At 33.8% G+C, this 27,979-nt stretch overlaps 1 protein-coding gene across 6 annotated transcripts in view; it reads right to left on the reverse strand.

Moving 5' to 3' along the window:
• The window catches only part of CAMSAP2 (calmodulin regulated spectrin associated protein family member 2), a 142,290-nt gene that overhangs the window by 20,265 nt on the left and 94,046 nt on the right, over positions 1–27,979 (reverse strand). For all 6 annotated transcript variants that reach the window (XM_051998680.1, XM_051998682.1, XM_051998681.1 and 3 more), the window contains 7 exons: positions 26,989–27,130; positions 24,805–24,944; positions 12,548–12,641; positions 7,849–7,942; positions 5,358–5,434; positions 4,984–5,053; positions 2,440–4,669 (listed from right to left, as the gene is read on the reverse strand). In XM_051998680.1, the coding sequence (XP_051854640.1) occupies positions 2,440–4,669; positions 4,984–5,053; positions 5,358–5,434; positions 7,849–7,942; positions 12,548–12,641; positions 24,805–24,944; positions 26,989–27,130 (2,847 nt within the window). The remainder of the gene's footprint in view (positions 1–2,439; positions 4,670–4,983; positions 5,054–5,357; positions 5,435–7,848; positions 7,943–12,547; positions 12,642–24,804; positions 24,945–26,988; positions 27,131–27,979) is intronic.

Here is a 27,979-nt window from a genome sequence, read left to right on the forward strand (position 1 = left end):
TCAAAAGCATACTTTTAAAAACTTTTAATACTCTTGTGTGTGTGTGTTTTTTTTTGGGGGGTGGGGGGGTGGAGAAGTTCCCCTCCAACACAACTAATGTAGAAATTGAAATTGTTTTTACATGTAATTGGGGAAAAATATTGAATAAAAAATACAAATATAAATAAAATGAACTTGAATTTAACATTGAAATAATCTGGTATTAACAGAATAATTTATTTGCAAGCTAAAAATGTTAACACCAGTGTGAAAAATGAGAAAGTTGTTAACTGGATAAGAATACATACAATTAAAGGGCCTTAGAAATGAAAGATCAATTCCAATGGTGATTAAGATTCTTATCAACTTAAAAGAATGCCTCTAATGAAAGGCAATAGGGTGCCCGTCCTTCTAAAAGAACACTATTCAGCAAAAATGAAGAAAATAAAGCTGGAAGGGATAGTTAACAATCAACAGACTGGAACAAGATAGCTGAAGGTAAAATTTAAGAATGATAAATATCAAACATCATGAACCTAGGCTAAAAAATGCAGCTTCCAAATACGGGAAGATGATGTTCATGGAGGCAAAGCTATGGTGAAAGAGCTTTTTATGTGACAAGGGTTAATGTTTTTCCAAGCAGAGCACGGCATTCTTGAGTGTATGACATTTTGATGTGGTGACTCCAACACCAATGGAGATTTAGGCAACCCTGATAACCTAAACATCTCTAAAGGCAGAGTGGCAATACTTTTGTGTTGTGCCCAGGTGGGGTTAGACATGTGGGTACCTCTTGTCTGTTTGGAGCATAAGGGTTTTTGCCGATTCCCTGAGATCCCTCTGAGGTTATTCAATGGTCTTTTCTGCACTCCCATGTGTTACCAGTCGCTCACCTAGATGGCCAATGCAGGGCCGCCCTCTGCTGGTCAGTTTAGGAATATGTTCCATAATATAAGCCTGTTAGATTTCCAGGAGAAACCATGATTTGCTGGGTATTCTCTTCCTTTTATAATAAGGTAATTTTCCATAGCCTTAATATTATAAAAACTGTTTTATTTGATACAGTCCTATTAATTTATCATAATTTTTTTGATGTTTTTGTTTTTTAAAATATTTGGAATTATGTCCAAAGGGCTATCAAACTGTGCATAGTTCGATCCAGCAGTGTCTCTACTGGGTCTGATTCTGAAAGAAATCATAAAGGAGGGAAAAGGACCCACACGTGCAAAAATGTCTATGGCAGCCCTTTTTGTAGTGGCAAAGAATGGGAAACTGAGTAGATGCCTATTATTGGGGAATGGCTGAATTGTGGTATATGAATATTATGGAATATTATTGTTCTGTAAGAAATGACCAGGGATGATTTCAGAGAGGCCTGGAGACACATGAATTGATGTTGAATGAAGTGAGCAGGACCAGGAGATCGTTATACATGGCAACAGCAAGATTGTGTAATGGTTAACTTTAATGGTCTTGGCTCTTTTCAACAATGAGGTGATTTAGGCCAATTTCAATAGACTTGTGGTGGTGGAGAGAGCCATCTGCACCCAGAGAGAGGAATGTGGAGACTGAGTGTGGATCACAACATAGCATTTTCACCTTTTTTGGTTATTGTTTGTTTGGGGTTTTTTTTCTTTCTCATTTTTTTCCCTTTTTTGATCTGGTTTTTCTTGTGCAGCATATATGTGGAAATATGTATAGAACTGCACATGTTTAAACACATTGGATTGCTTTTTGTTTAGGGGAAAGGGTGGGAAAAGGGAGGAAAAATACTTGGAACATAGGATTTTGCAAGGGTGAAAGTTGAAAACCCTCAGCATGTATTCTGAAAATAAAAAGCTATTATTTTAAAAAACATAATTGCATATACTATCAGTCTAAATTAATATGTTTTTATTAGTTTTGCTGAATGGATTCTTTTTTTTTTTTTTAATTCTTCATTACAATGGATGGCTCTCTAGGAAAGAAATCAAAAGTTTGGAAATCAAAGTGATATACAAAACAAAGATTTCAATAAGCATTTACATGAAAATATGTAAAAGAAGAAACTTAGGTTTAAAAAAAAAAAAGACAGCTATTGGCAAAATCCAAAATGCACAATTCACATTTTCCAGTCCCTTTCTTAAGTTGGCAATACTTTGAGATAAAAAAAAAATTAATTTTAAAGACCACAAGGGACTTGTTGTAGGGAAAAAGGGAAATAAGGGGCATATTTTGTAAACATGCAATCCGAGACCTTTATTCAAGCAGGACATTTTAGTATCAAATCTCAACTATATTATCCTTCACTCCTTTCAAGGAGAGTATTGCATGTTGAACATCACAACTTCCATCAGTCAATCAGGACTCATAGTACCCAACACCAACAAATGTATAGTGATAGACTGATAAAAGGTTAACTTGAAATCAAAGCAAACATACATTATCAAGGTAGATGTCAGCAGAATTTAAATTACATACCTTAAAAAAGAACCCACAGCATACTTTCTGGTCATCATCAAATTGTTCTTTGTCACTTTCTCCTTCATACTTTTCAACAGATACATCAGTCTTATCAGGAGGTTTCAAGTCTGAGAGGGACACTTCAATTAAATTAGCATTTTTAGGAGCTATGGCTGGAGCTGGAGCTGGCAAAGTAGAAGATTGAGGTGGTATAGTAGGTTTATTTATTTGATCTTCATTTGGTGTAAGACAAACAGTCTCCGTAATGGGTTGTGACAATACTTCAGAAACTGATGACTCCATAGGTTTGGGCTCCTTTTCTTCTAGTTTGTGTACATGCTGTTCCAAAGTCCCTTTGGATTCCACTTCGTCCTTCACTTCTTCTGTAGATTTGGCTTCCTTTAACTGAGGTTCACACACATGCTGCTCTCCATCATCTCCAAAACATACAAAAGATCTAGTCTGAATGGGAACTTGACTTGGTGAGAATCTCCTCAAACGAGGAAGGCTATCGACAGACCTAGGTGGAGTTAAGGTGCGATTTAAAGGTGTTATTTTGAGTTCGTTTGGTCTAGGAGTCCTTTGAACTTTAACAGGGAAGGAGGAAGTCTTCCTGTTAGAAGACTGTGGAGATGGATGTGTTGTACGAGGGGAGTCTGAAGAGAATGGCACAATTGGAGATGACAGTCCTGTTTGCCTAGAAGATTTAAATTCTCTAATTTGTTTTTGTGGAGAAGGTTGTGGAGGTGAAATCACCCAAGACTGCTGCTCCCTCATCTGCATTAACATCTCTTGTTGCAATGACAAACGTTGCATTTCTTGTTGTAGAAAATGAAGAGATGAATTTAGTTTTTCAATGGATTTTGTATATTCTAAAATGTCTCCTTCATTTAAAGTCTCTTCAGAGGGGCTTGCCAAGTTCCATTGCTTTTCAGGATCTACAGGTGTGGTTGGAGATTTCAGCCATTTGCCTTGAGAGTTCTCAACGCTGTCTTTAATTACTTCTGTGGCAGATTTATTAGTCCGTACATCTGCTTTCTGTGATTCTTTTTCCTTTGTTCTATCAGTGTAGACTTTCTCATCTTCAGCACCAGCTGCTTCTTCTCGAAGAGGAGATATTCCATCTCCTTTCTTTTTTACTACAGTGAGGAAGGCTGTTCTGCCCATTTTCTGTCTCTGCTTGGTGAAAGCTGCTTCCATTTTCTTCTTCTGTGCTTCTATAGCTCTCCTTTTTTCTTCAAGTTTCATCCTAAGATGGACCATTTCAGAAGCTAGTAGCTGGGTAGTATCCCTTCCCTGAGGAAGAGCTGCTTCTTCAGGGATTTGAGCCCAAGAAACAACATGGGGAATATTGAGTTCAGAGCCTTCTGGTGTAGTTTTCTGAGAACTGCTTCCACTACTTCTGCCATCTGTGTGATTCAGTTTTCTGAATTTTTGTTCGGCAAAGCTTGTCATTTTAACTCCTGAGCTGGAAGAAGCACTGCTGCCTGGTTGAGACCTGGTGCTCATAGTACTTGGACAAGGACTTAAAGCTTCTCTGTGATTGCTACCTCGCATATCATAATCCTGAACAAATTTGGAAGGTTCTTCCATGTCAGAGTCCATACTAACTGTGTAATCTCTCAAAGAAGAATCTTCATCCATAGTTTCTGGAATATCCTCTGAAGGAACATGAATTCCAGTATCTACCTCTGTAGTATCGGTCACAGGACTTAGAGCTCCTTTTGTGTCAGTTATGATGTCAGGACTGGATGGATTTAGTTTGAAATCTGAATTAAGGAGGCTCATATCCTGGCTATGAAGAAAGAACCCATTTGTGATTTGGTCCACTTGAGGAGTACAGGGAGATTTGTCAGTATCATGAATTATTTGCAAGGCTTCTTCAATGCTTGGTGTTTCAATCTGGTTGCCAAATTCATCTAGAAGTACCCTATTTTGCAAAGCTCCATTTGGGAGTTTATAATGAATATTTTCATTAGAATTTAGTTCAGTCGTACTGTGGGGTACACAAGATTTGAGGTCACTTTGAGAGTCTATATTATTTTCTTCTTCAATGCTTTCTGTCTCCTCTTCTCCATTCACTGGCTTGAAAGACAAATTTTTCCTAATATGTTTAGGCATACGATTATTGTTTAGTGTAAGACCTTCATTACTAAGAGATCGAGTGATTCCTCTGTTTGGAGTAGATTTCCGCACACTACTTTCTTTATCAAAAGAAATATCAAATGAAACTCCATGCACGGATGATCTTTAAAAAGAAAAAATTGAGAGAAAATCCTTAGATAATTCAAGAAAATTTTAGCTTCAAATATAAAATAATATGAGATGAATCTTTTAGGGAGAAAATATTTTCTTCTTTATATTTTTTATAATCTTATGGAGCTTTCAAGGAATAAGTCAGGAGATGCAACCTACCCCCCAAGCTTCTAAACTTATCAATATTTAGTCCCTTACATGCCTGTTCTAATGCTTCCCTTAGATTAGGGACTAAATACAAATTTAGATTAAATAATCTGGCTAACAGAATTTTCTTGGTGGCTATGTTTGAAAATAACTTTTTACCTTTTCTCTTTGGGCCATGTCCCTATGAAGCCATCAACATAAGACATAGACGTAGACCTTCTAATTCCTCCTTTAAATGCAAAACAGAAACATTTTATTATAAGAAAACAATTTTTAAAAAAGAAAACTTTCATAAACTCAAATATTAGCATTACAAAAAGTAAAGTAACAATCTGGAGAATTGCAGATAGATGAAAAAGTAAATGAAATATTAGTTATTTAATTCAGCCAGACTAGCCACTATATCTCAGGATAAAGAATGAGCACTTCTATTTATTTATAAATGATAATTCTTATTGATATTTCAAAGCCCAAACTAATAAATGTAAAATATAACCAAAAAGCTCATCCTCTTTTAATCTTTTACTTTTTACCTGAATCAGATGGTGGTTGTGGACATCGATGTCTAGCAGGTAGATGATGATGAGATTGGGGAAATGTAGCACCTTCCCTAAAACAAATTAATATATTATTATATATTTTGTTACACAAAAAATTCTATGTACTATGATTGAACATATAGACAATCTCATCACTTCTCATTTGATACCATTAAGATTATAGCAACTTTGTACAGTTTTCAACCTCTCTCCCCTTTCCCCCCCAAAAAACCTTTTAATCTATAGGAAAACAATAATTATTGTAATTATATGTAAGACAGCTAAAATAGCACAGGGGATAGAACACTGAACCTGGAAGTCAGGAAAACATTAATTCAAATCCTGTTCTCAGTTATTTACTAACTAATATGATGAGTATGAGGTGATACCTCAGAATTATGGATTTTTAATTTCTTTAAGTCATTGGTGATTTTGACCTTTTTTTTTCCAAATGGTAACTGATAGATTTCTTTTTCTAAAAACTGATTAGTTCCTTTGATCATTTATTGACTGGGGAATGGGTCTCTTTTCTTGAAAATCTGACTTAAATTTCCCATATCTTTTTGGGAGAGAAGGAGGGGAGGGGTTAGAAGGAGTCAATCGGGATTAAGTGATATTACCAGGGTTATATAGTTAGTTGCCACGTATCTGAAATCAAATTTGAACTTAGGTCCTCCTGATTTAGGGTTGGTGCTTTATTCACTGTACTACCTAGTTGCCTCAGTTCTTTAAAAATCTTAAAAATAATATTAATAATATTTCCAAGAAAAATTCTGGTTCCCTCCCACCCCCAGGTATAATAAAATCAGTAATATAGGTGGACTCGCCAGTCAATTCTTACTTATCTAAAACAATGGGAATAATAAAGTAGATAATCAAAAACAAATTACCATTCAAAATAATTAAATTTGTACTTCAGAATACATTTCTATATGCAATTAACTTATTATCAGTTCTAATAAAACATAATCATGGAGAACAATGAACTATTAAAATCATCTACATGGATCTGCAATTTCTTTTTACAGTTATTTGTCAGTATAGATGCTTTCATATACCTTAGCAATTTAAAACACAGCAAAGCATAATGATAAAGCCAAACCTGAAAGATCTGGATGCCAGAAAAAGAAAGCAGCATTCTGTTCCCCAATATTTTCCTGTTCATGACAGGGTAGGAGAACACATCTTAATAAGACTGAGATCTGGCCAGAGTCAGTCTACCTTTCAGAGTTTTAAGCATGTGTGAGTCAATCATTGGGAGAGAGTGGGGAAAATTAAGTAATTTTTTTTCCCTGATGAGTGAGTAGAGGTTAAAGATTCCTGAGCAGAGGTTAAGGATTCCTAAGCAGAGGTTAAGGAACTCCTAAGTGACCTTAGGAGTTCACTTGAAACACATTCCCATCTAGTTTCTTTTGGGCTCTGAACCAAGTAACTTTTAAAGAATCAAAAAAAAAAATTTTTTTTTGTTCATATTCTATATTGATAGTACCGCATGCTTGTCTCATCCATCCAAAATTGCTCCTTGTCACTTGTTTAGTTTTTACAGAATGATCAGAATTACAAACCTATAAGTGGAAGATCTCAATCTAGTCCAACTCCCTCATTTGTGGGACGGATAGGAGGGTGGAGGAAGGTAATCAGGGTTAAGTGACTTGCCTGGGATCACTCAGCTATTAAGTGTCTGAGAGGCTGGATTTGAACTCAGGCCCTTCTGACACTAGGGCAGGTGCTCTATCCATCGTGCCAATTAACTACCCCTCAATGGCTTCATTTTATAAAGAAACTGAGACCTGATGAGGCTGAGTGACTTGTCCAAGATTACACTGGTAGCTACAAAATAGAGATATTAACTTTCTCTTAAAAAATTTTCAGAGAATCTGTTGTAAAAACATCTAGCAAAATTAATTCCCTGTACCTTGTGTAGGGTTTAGAAGCCAGGATGACCTCATGTCAAATGATAGAGAAAAGAGTTTAATCAAGCCAAAAATTTCATTTTTGCTTTCAATAAAGTTTTCCTGATTTTAAAAACTAAAGCCTCCCCCCGCCCCAAAATACTACAAAATGTAGATAATTTTGGTATTACTGTGTTGTTGAAGTCTGTTAGTAACTACATAGAATATTTTTTAAACAATAAAAATAAATGTCTCAAAGATTACATTCTTTTGAAAAAATCTAATAAATTTGTCCTAGAGAGCATAAGAGTTAATTTATTTGTTCTAGCAAATCTTATAAGTTGGTTACTATAAAAGTTCAGTTTTGAGATGGTTGTTTATGAATTCACAGTACATTTTTTTAAACAGAAATAATGTAGCTCAAAAAATCCTTTATTTGGATAAAGGCGCTATAAGCTATTTAAAGATGGTTTTTAAGGACTACAAAAGTCCCTATAAAATTATAACAACCCTTGCTTATATTAAAGTTATTTAGCATTTAGTAGCTATATTAGTAAAAACTGCAAGAATGATGATAATCCAATGATTATTACCTTGTAGGGAAGTCAGAACTGGATGAACCATCCATAAAGTTTCTTTTGGCAGCATTTAGGATTGGAACAGAAGGCATTTCTTTCAAAGGTTCAGCTAAAAAAGACGATGAAAGCTTCAAGTTACAATTATCTTTAGTCGATGTCTTAATATTTCCAACATTAAATAAATTCGGAATTCAAATAATATGAATTAAAGCCTAAAAAAATTTCTATGGAAAAAAAAATTTCATTTAAAGTGGCATAAATATGATAGGCAACATGAGAAAAATGTTCTAGAAATTTGGGTTGAACCAGAAAAGAAGCAAAGCTCTATTTTATTCCCAGCAATCAGTGAGTCAACTACTATTTATTAAGCACCTACTATTGTCGCAGGCATGGTGCTAAAGCACAGGAGATACAAAGATAAACTCAAAAAGTTTGTAGTCTAATGGGAAAGAGAAAGAGGAGATAGCAGTTATGTGCAAACAGGATGTATTCAGGAAAAATGTTAGGGGCGAGTTGCCTCAAAAGTTAAGATACTAAATTAAGGAATACTGAGAAAGGTTTCCTCGTTAGGAATATTATTGTTCTGTAAGGAATGACCAGCAGGATGAATACAGAGAGGCTTGGAGACTTACATGAAATGATGCTAAGTGAAATGAGCAGAACCAGGAAATCATTATATACCTCAACAACGATACTGTTTGAGGATGTATTCTGATGGAAGTGGATCTCTTCGATAAAGAGAGCTAATTCAGTTTCAACTGATCAAAGATGGGCAGAAGCAGCTACACCCAAAGAAAGAACACTGGGAGATGAATATAAACTGCTTGCATTTTTGTTTTTTTTTCCCCTGGATTATTTATACCTTCTGAATTCAATTCTCCCTGTGCAACAAGAAAACTGTTCGGTTCTGCACACGTATATTGTATCCAGGATATACTGTAACCTATTCAACATGTAAAGGATTGCTTGCCATCTGGGGGAGGGGGTGGAGAGAGGGAGGGGAAAAATTGGAACAGAAGTGAGTGCAAGGGATTATGTTGTAAAAAAATTACCCTGGCATGAATTCTAGCAATAAAAAGTTATTTTAAAAAAGACAATAAAAGTATAATTAAGAAAATATATTTCCATATTATATAGTGAAATTGCATAGAGACAGTTTGGAGATACAATGGATGGAGTGCAGGACCCAGAGAAAGGAAGGCTTGGGCCATCCAGTCTCAGACACTTACTAGTTGAATGGTTCTGCTCAAGTTATTTAACCTCTGTTTGCTTGAATTTCTTCACTCATAAAATGTGAATCATAATGGCATCTACATTCTAGGGTTTGTGTGAGAAAATAATTTTAAAGCGCTTAACACAATGACTGAACTATAATAAGCACTATATAAGTGTTCGTTATTACTGTTATTTTTTATTGTAAAAGACATCCGAATATGAGATATGATAGTAAATGGGGGTACAACATACAAACAACCTTTGGAGAGATTTCCTTAACAATTTGAAACTCAATGTACCCATCCTAGTGGGTTGTATTCTGGTTCCCATTCTTTTAATTACTAAATATTTGACCTTAATAAAAAATAATTGCAGTTCTCTTTAAAAAAAAAAAAAAAAAGAAAGAAAGAAAGGTTTCCTGCAGAAGATAGGACTTTGGTTGAGTTATAAAGGAAGTCAGAGAAGAGGAGCTGAAGGTGAAGAGGAAGAGTAGTACATGTATATGGGATGAAGAACAGCAGAGGCCTGTGTCACCGGACTGAACAATATATGGAGGGAGTGAGAAGTAAGACAAGTGAAAAAGTAGGAAAGAGTCAGGTTATGAAGGATTTCAAAGCCAAAAAGATGTTATATTTGATTTTGGCGGTGACAGGGAGCCACTGTATTTAATGAATGAAGAGGAGGAGAAGAAAAGTGCCACACTCTCATTTTAGGAAGATCAATATGACATCTGAGTGGAAGATGGACTGGATTGGAGAGAGACTAGAGGCAAGAAGACAAGCAGATCACTACATTACACCAGAGGGGAGGTGATAAAAACTCGTATCAAGGTGGCTGCAGTGTTCAGAGGAGAGAAACAATACAACTTAACCACTGATTGCATAGGAGGGTTAAGAGATAGTGAGGTCAAGGATGACATCCTCAGTACTGGCAATGTTTAATAAACTCTCTGATCTAGAAAATAGCTTTAGAGAACAGAAAAAGAATCCTAACCAAATGGATGGCTAATTGTTCTAATGGTGATTAACTAGCTGACTGAAACAAAGTCAAACCTTCAATATTAGAGAGGGTGGCGTTAGGAAGGAAAGAGTTACCCTGGGATTGAATCTGAACAGGGCAAAAATAATAGAAATTAGGTCAGAACATTTGAAACAGTCACCCTAAAAAGTTTCACTTAAGTTTATATCTCTACCCTTCTGTTTACTCCTCCCCCCATCCCAGCCCCTTCACTTTAGTAATCAGTAAAATCAGCTATAAAGAGAATAATGATACCTGAGAAGGGTTGAAAGGAGCTTAGCAGCAACTATCAGGGTAACCCCAAGTCTAGGTAAGTTTGGGGAATTCTACAAATTAAGGAAAGGTTTTAAAAGAACAAGAATAAGAATCAGCACTGCTGTTTTTTCATTGTTCCAAGGTTTTTCTTTATAAGTAGTAAGAGAAAAATCATAACAAGTGTTATTCTTCCTATACAGTAATTAAACAAGATCTCCTTTCACTCAACCAAGAGAATACTTCACTGAAATTCACACATGTCCAGATTAAGCTCCTGTAAATAATTAATGAAGAAGGTTTGGGTTGATTCTTTTCCTAATCACTTAATTTTGTAACTATTCAAATGGATATCTTCATATTTTAAATTGAAGAATTAAAGTTTAATTGAATATAGGTAACTCGCTACCTATCGTAGTATCGTATAACTATGGTATAGGTTTTTTCTTTCTGATATGCAGTTGTTTTTTTTTTTTAAAACACAACTTATAAAACAAGAAAAAATGTGGCATAAATGTCTTTAAAGTAATGATCTGTGGAATTAAGACTATCAAGTCATAAAAGAGCTACCACTTTATTAGTGGAAGAGGTACCCATACACATCTATTAAGAATACAATCTGGCATAAGGCCTACTGGTTAAATTGAATTAACTCATTATAGCAAATAGACTGTATGGAGCAAGGAGTATTTTTCCTATCACAGATACAGAGATTCTTAGCTTGTCATTTTTTTGTATATTACAACATGGCGTGCAGTTAAAAAAAAAAAAAAAAAAAAGCTCCTCAAAATACAAAATGCACCATTTTTCCAAACCTGCAAATGGGAAGAATGCCCTAGCAGAAAAGAAAATTTGGTTCCACTTAACCTTTGTATGCCTCAGTTTCCTCATCTATAAAATTAGACCTAATAGTGTCTACCTCCCAGGATTGTTGAGAAGATCATACTTGTAAAGCCCTATGCCAACCTTAAAGTGCTACAACATGCTGACTTATTATTATAAAAAGGATGAGGAGGGAGAGGAAGAGGTTAGAGGTTTAGATCTGTCCCTTTCCCTCATTTTGCTACTGTGCTAGATGATAAAGTAATAAAGAGGAGGGTTCTATGGAATTGGTAAAGATATCTTAGAGGCAGAGCAAGTGACAACGAGATGGCAGAAGACAAGAGAAAGAGTAGAATAAACATCAAAAAATCCCTATCCAAGTAAACCTATGGTCACTTAAAAAAAAAAAATCTGCCTTAGAAAAAGGTAAGAGAAAGTTTGTTATCTTGCTGCACGACCTGAATCCTGTACGATTCTATATATTTACATAGAAGAGAACTAGAGGAAAAAAAGAGTGCACTATAGTAAAAACAATTATAAGTTAAAAATTAACAGAAGAAACAAACCCCTGAAGAAAACATTTTTTTTCCTACAAAAATATATTTTCAATTTTATAAAGAGAATTTTTTGCTGTTGCTTTTTTTTTCCTTACATGAAATTTTGCTTTAGCGATAACATTTCAGGAATAACTCTTTGCTTTGCACTTTTATATGGACATTTGTAAATAAATTTCTTCACTTGTTACTGTTGTCACTTGACCAAATGAGAAATTTGTAGTGTGTATAAACACATGCTTGTTATACGAGAAGCTCTTAATAAATGCTTATTCCATTCTTTCTCTTGCTTATAAAAATTTCCTTTCTCTAAAGTCCTAAAATTAATGGAATATAACATTTGAAAATTTACAAATTTTGTTAGGCTTCAATTCTGAATAAACAATAGTCTTAAACAAGGTTGATAGCAAGCAAAAAGAAATAATTTTAATCGATTTTGAATTATTTTAGTATCAAAATGTTCAAAATCTTATTTGAGAGTGGGAATAAGATTATAGGTATAAAATAAACTTGAGCAAGAAGTGTGGAATCAAGTAAATATGGTACTAAGAATAACTCAATGCCATGGATGCAAATTTTGACATCAAAAGTCATCAGTTTTGACCATCCATTAATGACCTTCTTTACTGTCTGCAATTTTCATTGCCCTCCCCTTACCAATCAGCATACCTTGGACTCTTATACAGAAGGGACAGTTTTCAACATCCTCATAATTGATTCATGCCAAAGTATGGTTTTCTAAATGTCACAAGCCTGCTTTTTAAAAGGGCAGGCAGGACATGGTTATAATTAACCTTCTAGTTTTGTTTTGTGTAGGTGGATAAAAAATTTTAAGTTTCTGTAATTGTCTTTACCTTGTGGGTGGTTGACAACACGAGGCTGTACAAACGATGGCTTCACAACTTCAAACCACCAAAACAGTTCTGCCATGAACACTAAATAATTATTCTGTAAGAAGGTTAAGAAAATTAACATAAAATCCCAATGAAACAAAACTTGATCCTATATGGGGAAAAAAGATAAACAATTAAATCTGAAAGTTATAAATGTATCAGCTCTGTTCCTTGCCTCCCTGGACTTTCCTTGAGTACCCTGGATTCTAAGTAACAAAGACTCTCTAGACAGATCTTATGAATGATTCTTAGTTATGCTGAAAGGTGCAAATATAACTTTTATTTTCCCATATATCTAATTTATTTTTAATAAGATCAGCATTAAGTTTGGTATACCAATAACAGAAGTGTGCTATCTTATCCTTATCTAAAAATACCATCTTTAAATCTTTTTGGTAAATACTTATCATTCTTAAAGATCTAAGTCCTCAAAAGCACATATTAACTAAAAAATCCACATTAAAAAATACCACACAATATAAAAACCAGAATCAGGAAGATGAAGGAAGAGGAAATTGAATTCAAGTATTCACCCACCCACAATTGTCTTCCTATAAGAATCACATTTGAACTTATTATCCTGTAAATTCAAACAAGAGACAAAACAAATACGTGATCTTTCACACCAAACTAACATTCCATTCAAGTTTTTCTATTAACAGTACTATCCCTGTTCTGGTGACTCAAACTCAAAAAACCTGTAGTTATACAAATTATGTATTCTTTGATGCCTTGGGCAATTTCCTAAAACTGTGAATTGCCAGGAAAGTGCCTATATGCCTTGATAAGGAGTTTCCTTAACCAGAAGTTTCTCTGCAGCACCTATCCCTATCACTAATATCACCAATAGCCTATATATTCAATGAGTTACCAAGTTCTTTCAGTATTTCTGAAATATATCTGTCACATCACATCCTTATTCCTACAGCCACAATCAGAGTTTTAGAGTAAAATATATAATATCTAGGCCACTCCCACCTTTTGTAAATGAAGATATTAAGCCTGAGAATAAGTTAAGTGGTTCAGTGGATAAAGATCTGGGCCTAGAGTCACAAAGACCTGAGTTCAAATTCAGTCCCATAAACTTTCTAGCTGTGACACATTGGATAGGTCACTTAAACTCTGTGTATCTTAATACACTGAAGAGAAAGAAGGAAATGACAAACTACTCTAGTATCTTTGCCAAGAAAATCCCATAACAGGGTCACAAAAAATCGGACATGCGTGAACAATTTATAGTATTTGTTTTACAAAGTACTTTCTCTTCATAATCTGAGTTGAATAGGTAAAAGGTAAAATGAGGAAAATGAAGATCAGAGAGCTAAAATAATTTGCCAAGGTTCCTGTTGCTTGGTTCAGTTTCTACCATTCCAAACCCTAATTCTGAATTGGATCACTTAATTTGTGGATTACAATAGTTGTCAAGACTTTTTCCTATTTTTAATATCTCTATTTTAAAAAATCTTTTGCATATACAACTGACAGATTAATAATCTTTAAATACCATTTTAGTTCCCCATTTACTGAAAATGTCTAAAACAATTTGCTCAGGGAAATGAGGTTACAAAAATGAATGAGGAGCTTATAAAAGCAGAATAAATTTTAAAATATCAGATAGAATGTGACACATGACAGAAAGTACATACATTAGAAATAGGGGTATGCACATCATAGAAAATACTAAATGGGGTCTTTCAGTTGGCCTGTGAAAAATGGGGAGACTTTTTGACAGGTGGAGACAAGAAGAAACATTATGGGCAGAAAGAACCATGTGTGCTAAAACAGAAAGGTAGAAAAATGCTGCATGTGATCAAGGAATGGCAAATATTTTCATTTATTCAGAATACAGAGTCCCTGCAGAAGAATAATAGTTGGTAAAATTTGGAAGGATAGACCTAAATTCTAATGGGTTTGGATGGCTAGGTTGAAAAGTTTGGATTTTATTCTGTAGGCATACTCAGTAGACATATTCTAGAAGAACCAGATCACAGCAATCTTATATTTTACAATAGTGAAAACAAAAGAAAATTGAAATTAAATGGAAGGAGGGTTCACATGTATTCCTTGATAAGAGAAATAAAAGAGTTAAGTGAAGAGTTCTGGTTTGTTTCAAAAGGCAATATGAACACTGGAACACAAAGTGATGCTCAAGATAAACATATACAAAAAGACCCCTATAAAGAAAACTGAATCTTGAACACAACATTTGTTGTAGAGGATGACAAGGGAGAAGAACTTCATAAACCTTTTAATAGTACACTGATTTTTAGCAAAATGGGCAAAATGGTGCAAAAAGAAGTCTTGGGAATAAGAAATGAAACTACCTAAAAGCTCCATACATAAATCTCCCACACAAATACTGAACATATTTTTTTAAGAAGTCAGGATTTGCTAGAGAGAGCAAGCAATAAACATTGTCAAACAATATTAAAATTATATTCAAGCAGGAACAGTAGCTATCTGATGTGGAAATCATTTCCATATCAGCTATATCTGTATAATCATGAGACATTCAAACTTGTCATAACAAAAATAAAATTCAATTCCAAACCAAGAAAAAAGTAAACTACTGATTTATATGCCTCCTTTCCTACTTTTAAATCTTAAATAGAAAAAATATGAAAAAATGAATGTTACAAAAGGCCACATCCTTACAGTCCCATAATAATTGAAAGATGCAGAAAACCCAAATTCCACTGTCTTTATCTTTTAACTATTAAAAAAAATTGATTCAGCAAAATTCCTTAAGACTTTCTTCCCACAGGGCATCTCTTATATGTTACAATCTTTTTATTCTTGATCAATAACATCAGCAGAGGCATAAACAAGGCCAATATGTTTTTCACTGTCATGGTTAATATACAGTACAAGTACATAGTTCAAATGGAAGACCACAAAATCTACTGGATACATTTGCAACAAATATATAAGCCCTGATTGTGTCAAACACAGGAGATACTTCTAAATGAGATCATGAAAAGATCATCCACACAGGAAAACTCAACCAGATCAAGAATGCCCATTATCCTTGTGTAACACACAAGGCCAACCTGTAGAGCAGATCCAATCATATCCTGTACAAGCCTAAGAGATAGAAAAAAATCTGAGTTCAGAATTAAGTCAATCAATAACTGCTTGCTATATACCTAAATAAGAAGTAGGTGAGGACTGTCTTTGGGAAACTACAGAATTCTTTTTAATAATTCTAAACCTCTCTCTGGAACACAAATCCATTTTTAATATTAACCCTCCCTTTCTTTCAGAGATGTTGAATGGCTATGAGTAATGCAATGGATTTAAAGAATTAGAACTCAGAGAACAATGGAGAAATGCTTGGTACAATATGAGAAAACTGCCACGCATGATGTTACCAGGGAGGTATATGATTGGAAAAGGAGGTAAAGCAGTTATATAATGAAAGGAAGGGATAACAATATAGAGCCTAAAAGTTCCAGTGGTAGAGATAGAGAAGATTTTCAGTTGGCTAGAACTTGTGGTAGATTTGTAAGATGATACAGACAATTGTAGACAATACAGGATGAGTTACAATTTGCATAAGTAAAAGAAATACTCAACTGATAAGATCATTGATCCACTATCACAGTCAGAAAGCTGCTGAAGAGCAAGGTCAAAATCAATACCAACCTGATCTTATCAGGTGAAAAGACAGCACCACATGCCATAATTAAAAACTACACCCTGGCAAATTCAAACAAATTACTGGACTCTCAAAATGGAAATGCATTAGTTAATCAATAAGCACTTAATACATATGCTTATTAATCAACTGATTCATTCCCATTCACTACTCTATGGAAGATGCTGGTGATACAAAAATCATGAAACCTACTTGGATCCCTTACAAATTTGCTACAAAATCTCAAGTGGGCACTCATTGACATGGGGCAATCCTATTAAATCTTCCTTAAAAAACTCATTTATACCACTCATCACAGGAGTTTTGCAAACCTTTTCATCCTTCAATCCTCCCATAATCTTCCTCTTCTCCTACTCTTTCAGTGGAGAATCTTGCTTCATTTCACTGAAAACAGTAAAGACATTCTCTAAGAGCTTCTACTTATCCTTTCCTCCCTACTCAAGTCACATCTCTCAGGTGCTCCCAAAGCCACACACTTTGATATGCAGAAGTAATAATACTCCGTCTTTTCCAGCAGACTGCTCCATTCTTTCAATACCACTTCCTCACTTTAATATCTTGTCTACTGACTCCTTCCCTAGAGCCTGCAGATATGCCCATGCTGCACTATCTCTTGAAAAACTGAAAAACTCTGAAAAACTCTTACTTGACCCATCCATTCCTGCTAGTTACTGTTCCATCTCTCCCCTCCCTTCTATGGCTACATTTCTTGAGAAAACCATCTACAATAGGTGTTTCCACCTCCTTTTTTACTCTCTGCCTCCTAACCTCATCATTCAGCTCAAATTGCTCTCTCCAAAGTAACTAACAATTTCTTAATTGCCAAAATCTAATGGCCTTTTCTCAACCCTCTTCCTTCTTGACCTCTTAGTAGTCTTTGAAACTGCTGGTTATCCTCCTCTCTCTAGATTTTCATGACACTACTCTCTCCTGGCTCTCCTCCTGCTTATCTTGACCAGTCCTCTCTCTTTTGTAGGATTCTTCATTCAAGGGCATGCTCACTACTTGTGGGCTTTTCCCAAGGTTCTGTCTTGGGATCTCTTCTTTCTCTTCACTTGGTGATCTTATCGGTTCCCATGGATTCATTATCATCTCTATGCTGGTGAAACTTAAATCAAATCACGTTTCTGATGACCATTTTCAACTGTCTATTAGGCACCATGAAGAACTGGATTTCTGTAGTGATCTAAGACTCAAATGTATCAAAACCTGAATTTATGTTTCTTCCCTAAACCCTCCCCTCTTTCTAACTTTCTTATTACTGTCTTCTTCCACTCCTTATTCTTTCCCCTCCATTTCCCTTATTTAATCTATTTGACAAGACTTGTTGATTTTACTTTGTAATTATTTTTTATATATGCTTCCTTCCTTCTCTCTTTCTTTGACATGACACTGGTATAGCTGGTGAGAATCCGGGTCACATGTCTTAATCACACTCTGGTCCATCTTCTACTCAGTTGTCAAAGTGATACTCCTAAAGCCTAATAATCCTGACCACATCATCCTAGGATTCAATAACCTCCAGTAGCTTTCTCTCTCTCTCTCTTTAACACACACACACACACACACACACACACACACACACTCACACCTCTCTCTCTCTCTCTCTCTCTCTTATTTGATGAGTTGCCCTTGACAAGGAAGAAATGTGGGTTTTGAGGGAAAACATAATTAGTTGTTTTAGCCATTTTGAGTTTGAGATGTCTAAGACACTCAATTTGAAGTGTCCAGTTGATTATGTGGGATTGAGGAACTTGGGAGAGATTTTGTTATTGTTTACTCATTTCAGTCATATTTTGAACTCTTCATGACCTCATTTGGAGTTTTCCCGGTAAAGATACTGGAGTGGCTTGCCATTTCCTTCTTCAGCTCATATTACAAATGAAGAAACTGAGGCAAATAGGTTAAATGATCTGAGACTGAGAAAAAACAGACAGACTATACAAGAATTAAGAGAGAAATGTCACAAAAATCCAAAGAGAAAGCATTAGGAAAGAGAGTGGTCAACAGAAGTAAAATGAATACAGAGAATAAATTAGAATTGTCATTTTTATTATATTAGCTCATCTTAACCATGAGCAATTACTATTTTTCCAATTGTTTAGATCTTAATCTGGGTAAAAAGTGTCACATATAAGTTGTGTTCCTGGGTTTGTCTTGGCAGGTAGACACCCACGTATTTTATACCATAGTTATTTTTAATGGAATATCTCTATCTCATGCTTCTGGATTTTATTGGTAATATATAATTTATGTGAGCTTATTTTGTATCTTTTAATTTTGCTAAAGTTGTTAATAAATTCAAATAGTTTCTTTAGTTGATTCTCTAAAATATTTTAAATATAACATCATACCATTTGCAAAGCTATAGTTTTGTTTGCTCATTGCCTATTTAAATTCCTTTAATTTCTTTCATTCTTATTCCTATAGTTATCATTTTTAGTACAATATTTAAATGGTAGCATCCTTGCTTCACCCATGATTATAACAAAAACACTTCTATTTTGCAGGTAGCATATTGACTTAGAAAACCATAAATTAACACTCACTATGGTGTATTATATTTTTATTTGTTAAACATTTCCCAATTACATCTTAATCTGGTTCAGCTGTCAGTCTGGCAACTTTGGCCTATTTTACCAAATACTTCTGAAAAGTAATATTTTTAAGATCAAATACTTCAGAAAAGATAAAAAACTAATTCTGATGATTTCCTACACAACTAACATATAAAGCAATTGCCAAAGCACAGAGGCCAGAGAGTCCACAAATTACTTCAACATTTCATTTCTTTGCTAAGCAGAGACATAGAAGTCAAGGAAAATGCCAGTTAACATAAAAATCCATTTGCAGAGCATAGCAAAGGAATATGGTGAAAGATTACAACCAGTACTGCCCTCTCTAGCTTCTCACTAGCTGCCTTCAATATGAAATATCTAAACCTTGCCTAAAGGACTTGACTCTTTGATCTCCCGAATTCTCATGCTAGGATCCTCTAGTCTGACTCATGATTGTTTCTCAAGGCCCACTATTTAAGGCTGACTCCTGCCATGCCTTACTTTATCCTCCAGCTATCATCTTCCTATCAATTGACTGTTTTTTCCTATTTTACCCTCTACCCTAGCTTTTTAATTCTTGAACTAGTTAATATTGAAATTACTATTGGAAAAGATGTTTGCAGTCTACTCATCTATGACTCCATTCATTATTTTAAAAATTACTGGTAATTTTCCAAAACAAAATACCTTTGTCTGGCCAACACTGCCCTATAAGTGTGTTCTTCTTCCATTAAAATATAAATTTTTGTAGGGTAAAGACTGCATTACTTTCCTACTAGTAGCCCAAGTGCAAGGTACATGATTAATAAAAGTTTTTCCATTCATTCATTAAAAAATAAAATAGTATAAGGGAAAATGTAATGCAAGAAGATTGGTCTGAGTCCCAATTAAATTGTATCACCACAAGAGCATTTTGGAACAGATATGCCAGCATTTCTGAGTTTATCACGAATGATAATGGAACCACCACATTTGGGCTTGAACCCAAATTCCTTAATGTGCTGTATTATAGAATAGGAAGAACATTTAAGAAAATAAAAGAGGGAAAAACAGCTAGGTCAGATCAAAACAAATCTGTGATGGAAGAGAACTGGTTTTTAAAGCCCTGAGGGATTGACTTGATTCCAAGGTATTCTGCCTTATTATATGTTACCAACCTTCCTGCTTCTCCATCATTTAGCAAACCCGACCCTCCAATTGGTCAACCCAAATGGCAGTCCATTTTTTTTTTCACCAGTCATCCACCTCACATGAAATGCTCTTTCCCCCATGAAGTCCTCAAGTCCTATAAGGTCTATAAGGTCTTACTCTGATCAAACCATACCTCTTATAAGAAGACTTTCCCGATCCTTCCAAATGCCAATGTCCTTCTTATCCTGGATTGCATTGCATTTTATTCTTCATATATTCATACTTGTATATATTATTTCCCCCAAAGGAATATAAGTTTCTTGAGAACAGCTGTATATCTGGGTCATTTCCATTTCTTAGAGAAATATATGTCTCTTAGCATTATTATTGAATTAAAAGAGTTTGCACCATTTAGTGATTATTTGGACCAGCTAACTTTCTAAGACTACAAATTGTGGAGCAAGTTCCCAACCCACATAGGCAAAGGATGTTTCCTCATTGGAAGTTTCTTATGCCAATGCAATCATTCCAATGGTTACAAAGATGAGAATAAAACAGCTGCTATTTATAGGCTGCTCAATACCAAGATATTGTAGAAGATCATAACATCAAACACCAAGCTTTTTATCATCCTGGTTCACCAATACCTCAGCTCCTATACTGATACTTCAACTCCTATTTTCAGGGGTATAAAAGAATGACAATATCTTTGATTATCCTGGACATTCATGTGTTTTCTCTCTATAATCCAGCACCCTGAAAGTTGATCTCTCTAAGCACAAATTACTTTCTCACTGCTTCACTCCTAAACCTAATCTGCATTTTCACTGTTTTACTGGTGTGGAATATTAGGGAAAAATTATCTGTTTAAAAATTTTCCAGCAAAAACTATAAATTTCTAGAAGGTCAAAAAAGCAGACTTTCTATATTACAATCAACAGGGTTTTGTTTTGTTTTGTTTTAAATCATGAAGTATATATATACATTTGGCAAGAAAAGCCATACATTGTTAGTCAAAATAATGATTCAGTTCTGAGAAGGTATTCTATAGGTTCTGTTTCCTATTACAAAAGTGAATGAAAAAATAAAAGAAGTCAAAAGAGAACAACAAAGGATTGTAAGGCACTGCTGGGCTGACATAATAGAACATAATGGATATGGTTCCTATTATGATACATGAACTCAAGCTATGATTCTGGAACGATAGGCAGAAGGTAAAGAGACGTAATGCATAATCAAATAATAGGCCCTGGAATTTTCTAGAATTATCTATATTTTAAGTCTCTACTTTTTGCCATTCTTATTCTATGTATCTATCCATTTGATCCCATCAAACAAGCACCAATACTTCATTTTTTTTTATTGCTTTTATTTGCTCATTTAAGTTTTTTTTTTTCCTGCAAAGGATAGACAAACATGTTTGACCACACAAAAATAACTAACAAAAGGCTGTATTGAAATTTGCCTTATCCAGACACAAGTGCATTCTATGTTTACACAGCTAAGTAGAAATACCTTAATAATAGAAATAGCCAAATAATGCTCAGTTCACTTTATGATAAAATCTCATTATTTAATGAAGATATCCATTAAAATCAAAATTCAAATAAATTAATGAAAAATCAAAGTCATTAAAAAATACAAACAAGTTTGAATATTATGATTACATTTCAATCGCCTTCAAAGTCAAATAAAATTGTGGATATATTTCAGTTAAAGAATTTTTTTTTTCCAGGAAAAAGCACTTAAATGTATAAAATTATAGCACTTCTTTTTGTGGTGGCAAAAAAACTGGAAATTGAGGGAACGCCCATCAATTGGGGAATGATTGAACATGCTGTATTATATGAATGTAATGGAATACTTACTATTGTGCTATAAGAAATGATGAGCAGATAGACTGCAGAAAAACCTATGAAGACTTACAGGAACTGATACTGAGTGAAATGAGCAGAACCATGAGAACATGCTACATAGTAACAATATAACACTGTGTGATGATCAACTATTATTGGTTTAACTCGGCAATACAATGATCCAAGACAATTCCAAAAGACTCATGACAGAAAATGCTATCTACACTAGAGAAAGAACTATGGAATCTGAATGTAAATCAAAGCATATCATTTTCCCTTTTGTATTGTGTACATGTATAATGTTCTCTTTTGTTCTGTTTCTTCTTTCACAGTATAACTAACATGGAATATGTTTCCATGACTGTACATGTATAATCTGTTGGCTGCTTGCTGTCTTGAGGAACAAGAAAAGGAAGGAAAGGAGGGGGAAAAAGTTGGAATTAAAACTCTCATAAAAATGAAGGTTGAAAACTATATATGTAATTGGAAAAAAAAATACTATTTACCAATATATATATATGTTTTCATTAATTTTAATACTATGATATTTAATATGGTAATAGAAAATTAGCAATAATAAGCAAAGAAAAAAATTAAAGGAACTAGAATAAGCAATGAGGAAACAAAACTATGGCTCTTTGCAGATGTTATGATATACTTAGAAAATCCTAAAGAATCAACTAAAACTATTTGAAATTATTAACAACTTTAGCAAAGTTACAGGATACAAATAAACCCACACAAATCATCAGCATTTCTATATATTACCAACAAAATTCAGAAACACAAAATAGAAAGAGAAATTCCAATATAAAATACTTGGGATTCTACCTGCCATGACAAACCCAAGAACTATATTAATACAACTATAGAACACTTTTCATACAAATGAAGTCAACTTTAAACAAATGGAAAATATTCATTGCTTATGGTTAGGATAAGCCAATATAATAAAAATGGCAATTCTACCTAACAATTTATTTATTCTGTGTCAAAACTATCAAATTATTTTACAGAGTTAGAAAAAAATAATAAACCTCATCTGGAATAACAAAAAGTTCAAGGATAACAAGGGAATCAAAGAAAAAAAAAAAGCAAAAGGTGGTAGTCTAGGTATACCAGATCTTAATATGTGTCTTAGAGCAGTACTTCTCAAAACAATATGGTACTGGCCAAGAAACAAAGTGGTGGATCAGTGGAATAAATTAAATGCAAACTATATTACAGTAAATAATCATAGTAATTTAAAATGCAACAAACCCAAAGATCCAAGTTTTTGGAATAAAACTCATTATTTGACAAAAACTGCTGTGAAAAGTGGAAAACAGTATGATAGGAAGTAGATATAGATCAACATTCTCATATCACATACCAAAATAAGGCCAAAAGGGATACATGGTTTACACATAAAAGGTGATATAATAAGCAAATTAAAAAAGCATGGAATAGTTTATCTGTCAAATTTATGAATAAGGGAATAATTTAGGACCAAATAAATTACAGAGAGCATTATAAAATATAAAATAGATAATTTTTATTATATAAAATTTAAAAGATTTTGCACAAACAAAACCAATGAAACCAAAATTATAAGGAAAGCAGAAAACTTGGGGGGGGGGGAATTTTGCAATAAGTATGTCTGATAAAAGCTTCATTTCTCCACTATATAGTGAACTGAGTCAAATTTATAAAAATACAAGTTATTCCCCAACTATTTGGAACAATGCCGAAAAGTCTATCAAACTACTCAAAATCTTTGATCATAGCAGCTCTTTTTGTGATGACTAAGAACTGGAAATTGAAGGAATACCCATCAATTGGGGAATAACTAACAAGTTGTGATACATAATTATAATAGAATTAATTACAATTAAAATAGAATATTATTACGCTGTAAGAAATGACAAGCAGGACAATTTTAGAAAAATCTGGACTCACATGAACTGATATAAAGTGAAGTGAACACAACCAGAACACTAAATACACTAACAACAATACTGTTTGATGAAGTGGGAATAATTTAGCTATTCTCAGCAATACAATGACTCAACATTATCTCAAAGTATTATTGATGAAGCATATTATCTGCTTCCAGATAAAGAGCTGATACTTTTTTCACTTTCTTTTATTTGAGACAAAATGACAAATATAAAATGTTTTATTTAACTCCACATGTATAAGCTATAACTAATTGCTCACTGTTGTCTCAGGGATGGGGAAAGATAAAGAAGGAGGGAAGAACAAAATTTGGAACTCAAAACTTTAAATAAAAATCTTAAAAAAATATACAACATTATCTATAAATAATACAGAAAATAATTAACTTCTAAAACTATTAAAAATATGACATTAACACCAGGCTCTATTTATATTGAAGTCCTTTTATGTTTTTTTTATCAATATTTAATGTAAAACTTAAGTCTCGGGTTCGATTCTGTCACTTTATGACGATAAAAATGAGATATTGTATTTAGAAGAGCTTTGGAAATTATATAAAACTATACAAAATAAAAGGGTATTATCATAATTCATAGAAATAAGTTAAAAAATTTAAAATTCCATCTGAACAAAACTTTAAAAATAACATTAACATTTTGAATCTTTAGTTGTTGTTTTTTTTTTTAATTTGGAAGGTGACACACTTTAAATTATTCAAACAAATATTAAATTATTTTTATATTAAATAGTTCTGTAATATAATTTTCCACAAATATTGGTTTTCTCCTCATGTGAAAAATAATGCTTTTTACTGCAACCTAAATTTTATCCCAGTTTCTCCCTATAAATCATCTAAACATATAAAAGATTGTGTATAAGGCTAGCAGAAAAACAGTAACTGTAAAAAAATTAAGACAGACTCCTACCTATAGACATTCTAATAGTACTTACTGCCAGTGACTTTCAGAAAACACTGGAAACCATAACCATTTATGCAACTAGCTTCTATTCTATTCAGTGAGCTTTAACCAATATGAAGCTTATAAAAATCATATCAATAATTATAGTTTAAGTTACCTTTATAGATGATGCAGCATAAAGCATATCTTCAAGGGTAAAATGGCAGCACTGGTTCAAATACTCTTGGCAAAATTCTTGAATCAGTTGTAGATTATATAGGCTATCAGCCAATGACATAGTCTCTTTCAAACAAATATCTTGAAAAAGAAAAAAAATCTTAGTGCTGAACTGATGATAAAATGTTTTAAAATGATAACTAATAACCTCTTGACAAAGTCTTACATGAACAGTCTTATCAAGATATGGAGGTGATCTTAAAATCTCAAAGAGCATGATAGTAAAGCTTAAGATCTCGCAGTCTCTACTGTGGAGGGCAGGAACTCTGAAAAGGTATAGTTAAGGCTCAGTATGATTGATTTACTCCTACAACAAGATAATTACTCAGTGGAATTGATAAGATAATTGGTTCCCTAGTGATTTAATTGTAATAGAATATTTAAGAGGTCAGAGTCAGACAGAAGTGGGAGCAGAGACTGAGATGTGCAGACTGCTGACTGATAAACTACCTACTGGCGCAGACTGAGAGACTAAAGGAGACAATAATGATTTTGGATTTTATTCCTGACTATTCTCCTGGTGATTATTCTGCTGAGTCTGAAGATCCTCCAGAAAGCTAGCCCAGACTTTACACTCTACAATATGAAAAGACCTTGAAGCAAAGGATTATTAGATGTGGTTTCCAGGGGCTAGTCTAGTTTAGTAAAGATAGCCTATTACAAGTAGGTTGGTTACTCAGTGATGAACCCTTTATTTATAACCACATGTAAAGCAAAACAAAAGAAAAATCAAAATAGTCCTCAGATGGTGGCCCTTCCCACTTAGCAATAGAGTGATCGAAAAGGCATCAGAAGGTACAAAAAAATTAAACATCTTATAGACTATAAATATCAACTTAGCTGTTTGTGTTTTCAATGGGAGATCATCCTCTAGTGAGTGAATAGATATAACTGACACATACTAATCTTTATATTCTAGTTATAAGGAAAACTAAATAGTTCAAAGCTAAAAGGAAGGATGAATCCACATGTTTTTGGAGAGACCAAAAAAAAAAAAAAAAAAAGACAGTAAGATATATCTTCTGGGATACACTCTTATCTTGCATGACAATGCCTTATGAGTATTTGCGAGACGGCAACCATGAAAATCAACTGTCTGACCCATAAACAAACATTATTAATAGTGAAACATGGGCTAGCTAATTGGTGCAGTAGACAGAGCACCAGTCCTAAAATCAGGAGGACCTGAATTCAAATCTGGCCTCAGATACTTAACACATCCTTGGCTGTGTGACCCTGAGCAAGTCACTTAATCCCAATTGCCTCAGGAAGAAAAAAAAGTGAGACACTGGACTTTGGGGATGTAAAGAATAATGTTAAACAGTTGCTGCCTTCAAAGAACGCTATATCAGGAATGACAATATGAATATGTGTATATAAAAGGTAATTTTGAGGAAAAGACACTGGCATGAGGCAGGGTAGGAATCAGGAAAAGTCCAATAGAGAAGATAGCATCACAGCTAGTCAATGAAAGAAATTAGGGTTTCCAGAATGAAGAGGTGATAAGAGAGTACATCCCTGTCGCAAGGCAAGGATATGGAAGGTGGCATGTCTGCCACTGACAATGCAAGCTGGCTTTAAAGTGAATGAGGAAAAACAATGTATTACAGGTATAGAAAGGTAGACTGGATCTAAATTGTCAAGGGCTTTAAATGATAAACAGGAGTTTTTATGTGACTCTAGAGGTAGCAGGGAGCCACTGGAGGTTACTGAGAAAAGGAGTACCATGGACAGATGCATGTTATAGGAAAGTCACCTTGGCAGCTGCAGGAGGATGAATTAAGAAAGAGATTGAGTTAGGGAGATCACTTAAGAGGCTACTACAAAAGTCCAAACTCTTTTCTTCATTAGTTACAATGGAATTCACATTTATACTGCATCATATAGTCCCATGAGAAATGGTACTAAAGAAACAAAAATATATGTAAATATGTTGTATTTCAATTGTCTTAAAGAGGCAGATTCAATGTGTCTATTAAAAATATGAACCTTAATTACTATTACATATATAAGTATAAGCAACTCATTATTTATATATATCACACACACACACATATATATATAAAACACAATACTATATTATAGTCAGAATTGTTATACTGAATTATTTAGTATAGAAACTTACCCTCTAATCTGACAATATCAGGACAGTAGAAATGGATCAAGGCAGCTAAAGCACAACCATCTGTACCATCCTTCAAAAGATTTTCTACTAATGGAATACAAGGAAGCTGCTTAAGCAGTGTTGGCTCTTTCCTATATCGAGCCTATCATATAAAAGGAAAAAATTAAAACAAGACATAGTTAGTGACATGGAAAAAAGTGAACAAAATACTACTGGGTGATAAATACTTCAATAGCAAAATATACATCCAGAATAATTAAAGCTAACAATCATTTTGCTATAAAATCATCATCAGATTAATACTTTCTATATATTTTTACATTAAGTATACAGAATATAGGATAATTATTTAAATATTAGTATAGAATCTTGCAATTTATATAACATACCATTAAGTTTAGATCTTTAAAAAGCTCATATCACAGGGTGTTCCAAAAATCTTAGAGCTCTTTTAAGTGTTAATAGATTATTATTAATACTAAAACTAGACAGTCCACCAAGGGCACTGAGGTGGCACAGTGGCTGGAGCACCAGACCTGGAGTCAGAAACGCTGGAAAACCTGAGCTCAAATCTAGTATCAGACTCTTATTAGCTGTGTGATTCTGAGCACAGGGTCTTGTTTGCTTTGGTTTCCTTATCTATAAAATGAGCTGGAAAAGGAAATGGCTAACCATTCCAGTATCTTTGCCAAGAAAATGCCAAATGGGGTCAAAAAGAATCAGACATAACTCAAACAACTGAACAGGAACAATACTTTTGGGACATACTTTGTAATTTTAATCACTTTCAATGACTAGAGAAAAGTTTACATCTTAATAAAGAAACATCCACAAACAAGTTCCAGACAACAATATGATAATAATTTTCTTTCACTTTGTAATAAAGTTGTTAGTTATATATAAAAATGGCACTAGAAATAGATAAGATTTTCTTAAAAGAAAAACAAAAGTATGCATTACAATTCCTTTTTTTTTTTTTTTAACTCAGGAA

The sequence above is a fragment of the Antechinus flavipes genome, chromosome 4 (genome assembly GCF_016432865.1).
Source record: "Antechinus flavipes isolate AdamAnt ecotype Samford, QLD, Australia chromosome 4, AdamAnt_v2, whole genome shotgun sequence".
Lineage (NCBI taxonomy): Eukaryota > Metazoa > Chordata > Mammalia > Dasyuromorphia > Dasyuridae > Antechinus > Antechinus flavipes.